Raw genomic sequence first — 12,409 nt, forward strand, 5'->3', positions numbered from 1 at the left:
GCCAACATTGATGAATTGGATGTATCTTTATTGCTCACAATGATGAGTTGGTGGTGCCCTCATTGCTCACATTGATGAGTTGGATGTGTCCTCATTGCTAAACTGATGAGTTGGATGTGTCCTCATTGCTCCACTGATGAGTTGGAGATGCCTTCATTGCTCACATTGATGAGTTGGATAAGTCCTCATTGCTCAACTGATGAGTTTGAGATGCACTAATTGCCTACATTGATGTGTTGGAGATGCTCTCATTGCTCCACTGATGAGTTGGAGGTGCCTTCATTGCCCACATTGGTGACTTGGATGTGTCTTCATTGCATAACTGATGAGTTGGTGGTGCCCTAATTGACCACATTAAAGAGTTTGATGTGTCTTCATTGCTTAACTGATGAGTTTGTGGTGCCATCATTGACCACATTGAGGAGTATGATGTGTCCTCATTGCTCAACTGATGAGTTGGTGATGCCCTCATTGCTCACATTGAGCAGTTGGATGTGTCCTCATTGCTCAACTGATGAGACGGAGGTGCCCTTATTGCCAACATCCATGAATTGGTGATGCCCTTATTGCTCAACTGATGAGTTGGAGGTGCCTTCATGGAACACATTGATGAGTTTGGGGTTCATTCAATGCTCGCAGTGGTACGTTGGATGTGCCAACACTGGTGAGTTAGGGGTGCCCTCATTAGTCAAATTGGTGCGTTGGATGTGTCCTCATTGCTTACATTGATGCGTTGGATGTGCCCGCCTTGCTCGCATTGATGCGTCAGATATGCCCGCACTGCTCGCATTGATGTGTTGGATGTGCCCGCCTTGCTCGCATTGATGCGTTAGAGGTCCCCGCTCTGCTCGCATTGATGCGTTGGATGTGCTTTCCATGCTCGCATTGACGCGTCGAGGTGCCCTCATTGTTTGCATTGATGGAGTTGGATGTGTATGCCTTACTCGCATACATTCAATAGATGTGCCATTATTGCTCCAATCGATGCGTTGGATGTGCCCTCATTGTTCGTATTGATGGTTTGGATGTGCCTACATTGTTCGCATTGATGTGTTGGATGTGCCCTCGTTGTTCGCCTTGGTGCGTTGGATGGGCCCTCATTGTTCGCCTTGGTGCGTTGGATGCATCATCAATGGCGGCCTGTGATGCTACTATCATGCAGAGATTGGACACCCTTAAGGCCTTAATAGAAACCTCCAAAGAGTGCTGTCTACACCTTCGATGAACTACCGCTGACGCCTTCCCCAGTACTAGAAGGACACCAGATATAACACCTCTCAGAATTCAGCAGCCAACGACGACTGTTATATAGGATGGTGGCTTCTTGAAGCTCATGCCATTGGGTGTTCTTGGCAGTACACCGAGTGACAGAATTTAGAGTTATCAAGGAACTTCTATAATCAGAAGAGTCGAGCCCACACAGTTTGGTTGTTCCAGTTTATACTTTAGCCAAGATCTCGATATCACGGTTTATAAGCTTGGATTTATCCCGATTGATCGTATCCGTGTAAATCGTGGTGAGTCGGGGCCATACAACCTGACTGACCTTCATACCAAATATGACGATTGCCCTACGACATGAATACGATTACCAACGATGCCGCGATTGCTCTAAGAACTGGTCACGATCATAAACGATTGCTCACGTACATTGACGTTTATAGTAAGATTATAGTACGATCAATAACGATGAATCATGTTAAACCTACGACAAACAAAGAATATTCACGTATAAGACGAGTGCATACGTATTAATCCATTTTTATTAGCTTATGACAACTTTACTACATCTGTTTAATGCCTTTGAGCAGGCAACATCTGATCAATATGTTCTGTCGCCTGTTCAAGAGCTACAATAACCCTACAACCTAGCCGAACTACTGCCGTTACGCAGCTGCTAGCACTTCGAAGTCAAGAAATAGATGATGAATGATGATTTCTGTTGAATAAACACGATAACTTGCGCACTTGCGGGATTGCTCCGAGCACATCCGTGGAACCAACTTGGCCAATCTTGATGCAGTCATAGTATTAAGACCACAAAAACGCAAAACAGAGGAGTAACTAGCAAGAGATGTTTTATAACAACAATATTTATTTACTAACAGTTTTACAAGAGTAATTTCAAATTAAGTATTTTATAACGAGAAAATTAAAAGGTACACTTCATAATAAATAAATCAGTAAATAAATTACTAAATAAATAATAAATAAATAAATAAATAAATAAATAAATAAATAAATAAATAAATAAATAAATAAATAAATACAAAAATCAATCAATAATTAACAACATTTAATCACTCCTTCTTCGGACGACCCAGCTACCGGATGGCTATGTATAGTGTCCGAGATCACAGTTTCATTGGTTTCCGATTCTTCGGTTTGTAAATCCAGACCATGGCTGCTGAACTGTCCCCGGTAACTGCTTTCTCCGCGAACGCTGTACACACTGCTCCACCGGCGGCCACTGGAATGTTCGTTAGATTTGATAACACTTACTTGTGATTTAAAGATGTTATTTTAGTTCCGGTGGTACTGCGATTAAAATGCCAATGTGTTATTGTATTGTACACATGATAAATAAATAATTACAATAACAATTAGGTGAATTAATTTGTTATTTATTTATTGCCGTTTTGTAAAATAAAAGTCATTGTCATTGTCATTGTTTTTAGAGCTGGTATTATGCACTGACAGAACATTTGACATCTTCCAATGGTATTGATTTTCCATTCGAAGTTATGTGCCTTATTCTCTCTTTCATTATTAAAAGTGATTTTAATCTTTAGTCTTTTAGTATTTCCCTTTTTATCCAAATCAATTTCAAAGGTAAACATTATGGGTTGGTTTTGTTGTTTTGTGTATCCTTTCATGTATGTATTCAAAGCATTAACTGTGGCAAATTACGCTCAGTGTAATGCATTTCTTTATATATTGTTTCATGAAAAAACTAACTTATTTCTGGCATTGTAATATCTATAAAAACATATTCTATTGAAAAATGTATGAATTAGTATTTGTGTAATATATTCCATCCAGATCTTGAATGTCATGTCAAAATAATGAAAATAAGTACAGATAATGGAAGAAAATGTTGGCAGTGTCATGGAAACTACGTACATGTTCACGGACACAACATCAAGGTGTTGTATCAGCATTGTGACTTTATCAGAAACAGAAAAATCTCAATAATCTAAAGCGGATAATTATTCCAAGAGTTTCTTCAAACCCAGAAAAAACTTTTCATTATGACTTGCGAGGGCAGTAATGTCAGGTGCGCCCATGTTTCCTTGTTAACTGTTTCGGGTGGTAATTAAACGTCCTCGATTCGTAGAGTAGAAACATTGGTTGCTACACTTTTAAATACTGTTAATCCGAACATCCTTTATGCAAAAAAATATTTAGTTTATTTTTCGGTCGGTCCCGATTTTATTTCTTCATGGTTAAATCAAAAATTTCAACAGCATTCCGAAATTGCTATTTCGAAATTATCGCTATTTCGAAGACACAATTACGGTCTGGAATTGGTATTTCACACCTATTTTATATATATCATCGTTTCGAACTTGGTCATCTCATAGATTTCACATCATACAGCGATAACACACGGGCATCGACGACAATGAAGCTCATGGGTGTTTAACGATATTTTTTAGAAACAACGTTTTAGATAACAAACATGACTGTATTAAAATATATCACGAAAACAATGCATGTTGTTGTTGTTTTCAATTCAATTCAATTCAGTTTATTTAAGTAAACAAAGGTCACCGGCCCTGAATACACACAATTTACAGAAAACATCTATAGTATTGTAGTTGTAACATAAGATTTTCATTTGTATAATGTTCAACAGATGGTATACATATATTTTTTAATTAAATTACGATAACCCCACGGGAGTACATACTTTCCCCATGTGTGGAGATGATTTACATTTTACCCAGGGTATTTCAAAGTCCTTAAGTCGTTGAAGATTAGCATTAGCATTGTATATGTTTCAACGGTATTTTGAGAAACGACCAATAGCTAGTTGGTGATGACACATGCTTTAGATGAAAATTCTGTATTAAAGCAGTGTGTATACCCATGATAAATTGTGCCATAAATGCTACGTCGGAGGGCAACATTTTGCTTCGAATGAACCCTTAAACAAAGATAACTATTTCCTCACCATTTTAAATGAAACATAGCGCAGTCTACGCCGCTTACGGAGTCCCGCCTTAGGTATTTTGCCTGAGAGTGCAGTTTATTAAAACACTCCGTTAAAAGATTATGATGGACACAGGTTTGCCGAAGTGTTTGATGAAACTTATCACCTTATCAAACTCCGGTAATAAAACGAAGGCGGGGCTCTGTTCTGTTCTGTTCTGTTTAAGAGGCACTGACTGCTCTTTGTTTCATTTAAAAATGGTGGTGTAAAAGAAAAGTTATCTTTGTTTAAAATCTTTATTTTAAGCAAATTGTTGTATTCCGATGTAGCATGTATGACGTAATTTATCACGTGGTATGTATACACACGCTGTAATGTATCTCGTGAAAAGAATGCATGTTTTTGCAAGGCTCACAGAGTTTCTCAATACACTTTCCTCTTCAAAACTACGATTGTATACCGTTCTCTTTCATGCAAACCTAGCTTTGGTCAATGGCGGGTATAATTATTGTTTTCCGAGCGCAGATCGCTAGTATTAAGGCTAAATCGGCACATTTAAGAGAATGCTTACAGTTCATTCCGTGCATTTTTGCATTCAAGGTTCATTCTATATCTGGAGAAAAAACTAAGGCACACTAAAATAACGACAAAAAGTCGTCGGTTGTTATTGTGAAAAAAAATGTGGACATTGGGTTAAAATTTTAAATCTTTGTAAATATGAATATGATTAAAAAACGTTCAGACCCTACTCTTGTTTAATCCAATATGGCTTCCAAAATTCAAGAATGGCTGCCATTACCATTATTGCGTAAATATGTTGCTTCTTGTGACCTGAATAAATGCCTTGTTTAGTGATATCTCATGATTATTAAGATTTTGAACAGTTCAAATAATTCATACAGAAACTCCTCGAAACAAGATGTTGTGTTGCCCTGGCAATTAATATATATTTGAGAATAATTAATTTACCGATTTTAACGGCTTAGTACCCTACATGTTCATAAATTGATGCTTATTGTTACGACGAACTGTTAAAAACATCAACATCCACATAAGATTGTGCAGTATTGCAGAAATGTTTGAACTGAATTCAATGTAACCTATTCATGACAAGGACCAAAACAATTCAAAATGGCGTTCAAGATGGCCGCCATCAATATCTAATCGTAGATTTTCATATTTCCGTTCCAAAAATAATGTTTTATGGCCTAAACCGTTCCTAACGGTTTAGAAAAAAATGCATAAAACATCAGTTTTTAAACAGAAATATAAAAAACTGCGATCTAATTTTTGTCAGCAGTCTTATATAACTGGTTTCTATGGGTTTTCGCAAAAATTGGCTCGTTCCAAGACAAACAAAAAAAAGTTGTCAAAACGTTCGATCTGTGAGAGTGCAGCTTTAAAATGTGACATTATTTTAAGGTGGAAGTGTATAAAATGCTTATTTAATGATTACATTAATTTGAATTTGAAATTGGTAGGAGAGAAAATTGGAATGTAAAGCCAAACATTTGTGTATGACAAAGTGAGCATTTCAGCATATCAATATTCATTATAATATTGAGGCATTGAAGACATTGTGTTGCATAGAAATCAAAACATACTTAAGCATTTCAAATGTAATTCATATGTATCTAAGAACATGTCTTTCCTGTTCGTTGTTATTTTGATCTTTTGGTTTTGGGTTTCGCATATGAAAAATAAGTGAACATGTATTGTAAAAAAATTAGAATGAGTATGAAATCCTTTTTTTTTTTTTTTTTCGCACCACCCATCCAACATTTTTAAAAAAAAATCCGTTAACCAATTAATAAAAAAAAATGGCCTTATAGTAAAAATGCAAAAAAAAATAGTTTTATTTATTCAACTGTGTTTATTCTGTAAAACCTTGTTGAACTTTCCCGGAATATTGTTTCTTCAAAGGAATGAAATGTTTGCATGTCAATTTTTGGTTTAATTATTTATTTCCAAGTTTAGATATTTGTTCTTTCTTGTATACTCGTATGCTATTTACATGAACTACTAAACTTTAAAATACATTTAATTATAAATTCTATCGCACTCGTATTCCAGGTGATACTTCCTGATTCTTTCATTAATAAAATAAACGTAAATACGTGCGTATAAAATGTTTTCTGGCTGTCATTTCTGATTTTGAAAGACATATTTGTGTATTACTTTCCTAAAATAACTGCTACATAATATCGCTCAGTGCATAGGTTTTATTCAATACAGAAATTGATATTTTACATTAGCTCCATCATTGTCAAATGTTCTTTTCGCAAACGATTTGCATTTTATTTATTTAATCTAATGTTCTGAATTAGCATACAAAAACGTCCAAAGAATGCAAATACAGATATCGTAATGGAAATATGATATAACTGTTTTATGATGCACTTATACATTTCAAAATCAAGTTCAAAAGATTGTGAATGTCAAAATGCAAATATGACCAATATCGACAGCCCTATTACGTATTTCTTCATCTTATTTGAAAAAAACCCTTAACATTAATAAAATAACTAATCATTTTTAATCATATATTATCTTATTTAATATTAAAAGTCAAGCCAACCATACAATATCCCTACTTTAGCGCATCCAGTGCTAAAACAAGCTTCATATAAAATATTTGTGCGAGTCTCCTGTAGTCCTATCCAGCCGCAAGTATCACTGTTAAAGTTCATCCATTGTTTTCCAACCTGATGTGTTATTATTCCAGTACCAAACAACCCCAAAACAACATCTTTCCCAGGTCTGTTAAGTATTTAGAATGTCAAATCGTGTACTAGTTCACTGAGTGCGTCAAACCTCGTCAGAGGTAATTTCAAATTGTCTCTCGAAGACACAATAGGTCCCCAGCAGCCCTCTGTATCCCGATTATTGATACAGTCAAGCCGAATCATTATCAAACAAGCACCATCAGGTGTTTACAAAAGTCAAGCCAGAGTTTATTTAACCACATTATGGCTATCATCTACCTTAATATGCCATACAGCCACCATAGACTGAGTGTTCTCAAGTCCAATGTGTGTCCAAAACCTTTTTGCCAGTCCATATTGTGCCAGACTTACAATAAAGAGGCTATGAAGCCAAATCAAGAGCCAAATTAACATTAGTTGTCCTATACTTGAGATCATTAAATGTAAAGAAATCCTATAAAGGTCTTCCAGTCAATTCAGTGCCCAGTTAATTCAAATTATGCCGTCATTTTTTATCTAGTGATCAACATACCACAGGAGGGCTCTTCGACATCCATTTCAAATCCAAATGAACACAAATGCAGCTATAGTCAAGTCCATCATGTGTCAAGCAAAAACCAAAGCAGCATTACAATCGGCATTCTTAATCATAGAAGGCTTAGAACTACACAAACCCTTCCAACGTCTGAAAATACTTTTAGTGATTACAGTAAAGCATTTTCATATACTGTACATGTATAAACAAACCTCAGAGTGTATATACAGTCAGGGTTCTCAAAATATTTGAGTTGAACAGGCCTATTTGAATTTGTAACAGGCCTTCTAGGGGGGTCCGGGGGCATGCCCCCCCCCCCTCCCCCTCCCCCCGAAAAAAATAATAAACAAGCATGCAATTTCCTGCATTCTGAGCACTTTTGGGTACAGTTTTTTTAGGAGATTTGAAGTGAACCACAATGCAAAAATTGCATAAAAATGCTGTGTTGGTACATAAGATCACATACAATATTCAGAATGTCATACAATTATTATACATAAGTCAATCCAGTTCTCTAACGTTTTAATTTCGATAAACAAAGGCATGTGTAACTCCACAGTGCCAAATTAACCAAATTTTCGCCACCATGAAGCAGATTCAAAGCAAAACAAGCTGTGCATATCTTATAAAGCCTTTTTAGTGCCAAAATACTACATTTGGCTTGGAGCAAACCAAACCAATGTGCTGCACTAATTAGGCATACTCATTATTAAAAAGATCACATGATGGCAGCCAAACGGGCAATATAGAGACCAAAACAAGACATATTTGCAGCTCAAATGAAGTCTTCTCAGTGTAAAGCAGAGCTAAATAATAATGTATACATTTCTAAACAAGCCACCTCGGTTCCAAAAGCGAGACATCCCACAACAATAACCCCCTTTCAGGGCCAAACAAACATATGAGACCTTTTATTAAGCATACTCGGTGCCAAATAACACAGTTTGGCAACCATAAAGCCCATTTAAGAGCCCCAAAAACCCATGTGCAAATAGAAAATACTCAATAAGATATTGGCGGCCATCTTGAACGCCATTATGGATTGTTTTGTTTTCTGCAAGTGTGCAAATATTCAAAATTTTACCCAATGTGCACATTTTTTTACAATATCAATCGATGGCTTTTTATCGTTATTTTAGTGTGCCTTAGTTTTTTCCCCAGATTAAGGTTGAACCTTGGTTGAAAAAAATCACAGAACGAACTTTAAGCATTTTCTTAAATGTGCCGATTTAGCCTTAATACTAGCGATGTGCACTCGGAAAACAATAACAATACCTGGCATTGACCAAAACAAGGTATCGGGTGAGTTTTGCACGAAAGAGGACGGTATAAAATCGTAGTTTTGAAGAGGAAAGTGAATTGAGTGATTCTGTAAGCCTTGTAAGAACATGCATTGTTTTCACGAGATACTGTAATACAGATATATTTTTCATTTCAAACAGGCGCCATCACCAATTAGCTATTGATCTTCATTCGGTTCACCAGGTCGTTTCTAAAAATATCCTTGAAACATATAGAAAGCAGTGTTAATCCTCAACGAATCGAGGACGTTTTTCACTCCAATCATTAAACCAGGAAACGTGGGCGCACCTGACATTACTGGCGGGTATTTTATATTCCTTTTAAGATAATCTTATGGACATACATTCTTGCATTCATTCACTCTATTGGTTGGAAATAAATAACAAGTAATCCGATTAGCTGCATCGTTCTTAGATCCAATTAAGACTAATATTGAATACCAGCTCTGCTCTTGCATTGGTTGATGGTCTAAATATAGATATGTAAATTGTGCGTCAAGGACATGACGCACCATTTACCGTCAACTGTTGTTGACGTTTTAACAAAACGGGTGATATATTAAAATAGTGTTGTGTTAGGTAAACGGATAAATTTAACTAAAAATCATTACAATGGATCATCAAGAATTTATATTTAAAAAATATAAAAAAATGTATAACGAACCTATGCATATACTTAATTTATCATTTCTTCTGAAAAGCTCAATTGTTAATCATAATTCATTTATTATTTCAAAGCTAAATAAATATCAGCCATAGATGTCCATTTAGACTTGTTTAAAGTTATTGATAGCTATGTATATTTGTTTAAAATGAGTATCTCCTTTTTACAAACGCTACAGCATAGCGTTGACAATATCCTCTTTTGTACTAACCTAGCAGATCGAAATAAATAATTGATGTTATGAAGCAATACACCATTAGATGAAATAGAACTTCACCTGGGCAGAAAATATAAACCGATTTTAGCATTTGTGATTTGCTTAAAGATAACATGAACAACAATAAACGGCTTAAAATACTGTAAAAAGGGCGAAACGATATATTCTCAGTAAAAATGATCATTGAAAATATAATGAAATAGATGAATGAATACATGAAATAAAAATAATACTGAATTTATGAAACTCACCTTGGTTTACAGCAGAGAACAGCCCGGAGCTCCCGAGAGAAGCGGTCGTTCATGGCTGTGTATAGGTAGAAGTTGACGCAGTAGTTGGAGAAACTGAACAGGTATGTTGTACTCCAGGCAAGGTCCATTCGGGCCACGCTAGCTTCGTCTCCAGATTCTTCGAACCTAGGAAGGAAGTACGAATCGACAACGAAGTAGATGCTGATTGGCGCGGTGGCTACAAGAAAGTACATCGTGCATACCAGGAGCATCTTTGTCATGCGTATGCTGAACCTGTTGGCGTTCTTGACGTACTTTTCATGCATCATATCCGAGCGCTCCCTCTGAACTCTTCTGAGTACTCGGATTAGAAATATGTTTGAAATGAGCATGATGACGAAAGGAACTAAGCTTAATACTGTGAGATCGATATAAACGAACACGTATTCGTCAAACCAATAGGTTTCTGGCGTCAGAGATGAACACTCTCCCTCAGTGTAGTCATTGATACCATTCGTGAAAAAGAAATGAATGTTAACTAATATCAATACAAATAACGTAATAACTAGTCCTATTTTAACCCGTTTAGTGGTATACAAACGTTTATAACGGAACGGAAAATATGTTTTTACAACCCGTTCTACGGAGACTCCAACGAGGATCCATGAAGAGAACTGCATTGACGAGTAGATGAAGAAATAATAAAACTTGCAGCCGGCGTTACTGATGAGAAGAATATCGTAGTCGAATGTGTATGAAATCCAGTAGCGTGGTAGTCCCGTCAACAAAACGACGGTATCTGTTATAGCGAGGAATAGGAGAAACGTTAACGTTGGCTGGCGCGCGGTACCGAGCCGCGTCAGCACACGCACCGTCAACGCGTTGCCTATCAATCCTATGCATAATAGAATTAGAGGAACCGTCCGCCACAGCCAGTTGGAAACCGTTTCTTGTATGTAGGTGATGGTAGCGGCCTCGTTTGTAGCGGGGTCGCTTGTCGCGGTGGTGATATTCATACAAAGTGTAGTAACATTGTCCCCCCAATACGAGCAATCTAGCAAACATATGGTATCCGTGATGTTCTGCATTGTACTTATCGTTTATCAACTGATTTGAAGGCTACATTAGACTATCCTTCTTTTATAAGCGTTCACTTGGAAAACTATCCTGGAAACACATCCTTGTGGAATTGAGTCACTATCAAACGAATCATATCCAGTGTCAATTCAATTTCCGATCTTATGTTATGTAAAGCCAGTATCCAATTTTTATTAATTTGGTTCGTCTTGTGTTTGTCCTTTTGTTCATCAGATTTTTTTAATCACACACAACTTACAATGAGGTTTAAATTCTAAATTATAATTAGCCACAAACATTGATATGCTTTCTCTCGTTGGATATAACAGTAGTTTGAATAATTTGATATGACACAGAAACTTTCTTCAACAGTATCGACTAAATTTTGTGAAGCTTAAAAAATCAGTTAACATTTTAAAATCCCCTCACCACTGACCTGTCTTTTAAAGTTTTTCTAACTGCGATAACTTTCGATAACTTGCGTTATCTATTTTGAAGGAAGTACTGATAATCTATTAAACTACTCTTATGCTTTAAAAAAATCACCATTATCCTTTTTCTTAATATAGCTCTGAATGACATTACAACGGGTATATGCATGCTCGGATTAGACGATACACTTAAGAATAAAGATGCATGTTGACATCACGAATGTGCAAATAATAATATTTGGTTGGCATGTGTAAGATTCATTCCGAAATTAATAGAACTTTCTAAAATTTAAACAAAAATTTAAATTGAAAAAAAAATGTATAAAAGTGAACGTTAATTAGTCGCTTAATTCAGAAATGGCATATTACCATAATACTACATAAATTAATATATATTTCACCATATTAAACCTTTATCTTGTGTGCGGTACTGCAGACATGTAGAAGAACATGGATGTGCCATTTTTACAGTATCTCTTTATCGTCGTAATAGCACTTTGTGTCCTTTGAGTGCTCACGATTATCAGAGCAGGCCTCATTGGAAAACAAGGGGCCGCCCCCTCTCAGTGCATGAGTGTTTCCCGTTTGGGAAACTTTTGGATCAAAATTCAAACACCCAATTTTCAAATCAATCAACATTGCAAAAAGGATATTCGGACCACGGCCAATCTTTAAGAAATTTGTTTCCAAGAAAGAGATATATAAAATTCTACCGTTCACATTTTCGCAAATAGGCATACATATACATAATATGGTTGGCCCCTATCATCATGAGTATGGCCGGGGAACTTAAAATCTAAACGGTAGGATCTTATCTTTCTGGTAGACAGTCGGCGCTTTAGAAGGTGTGTAGACAGTGTCCGTATGCATAGGGCACTTTTATGCACCAGTCAATTGAAACCACAGCCCCCCCCCCCCTCCCCCTCCAGGTCCGGGAAATTGTGGGGACTTTGACTTTCGGTCCAGGCAAGTGCGCTTAAAATCCCCGCCCTGCGGTGACGAACTGATGGTAAAATCCCCGCCAAATGCCCCCGCACCCCAGGGACCCTAGGTTAGGCCCACTCCACGTTACATTTGGCGCGAAGAAAAAAAC

The 12,409-nt window shown here is 36.6% G+C and overlaps 1 protein-coding gene across 1 annotated transcript; it reads right to left on the reverse strand.

Moving 5' to 3' along the window:
• Nucleotides 1–2,091: 2,091 nt before the first annotated feature.
• Nucleotides 2,092–11,713, reverse strand: LOC128227297 (neuromedin-U receptor 2-like). Its single transcript, XM_052937700.1, has 2 exons — nt 9,830–11,713; nt 2,092–2,470 (listed from the first exon to the last, which is right to left on the reverse strand). The coding sequence occupies exons 1-2, from the start codon at nt 10,894–10,896 to the stop codon at nt 2,287–2,289; spliced, it is 1,251 nt and encodes a 416-aa protein (XP_052793660.1). The 5' UTR covers nt 10,897–11,713; the 3' UTR covers nt 2,092–2,286.
• Between the last annotated feature and the right edge of the window lie 696 nt (nt 11,714–12,409).

This window comes from Mya arenaria, chromosome 3 (genome assembly GCF_026914265.1).
Source record: "Mya arenaria isolate MELC-2E11 chromosome 3, ASM2691426v1".
Lineage (NCBI taxonomy): Eukaryota > Metazoa > Mollusca > Bivalvia > Myida > Myidae > Mya > Mya arenaria.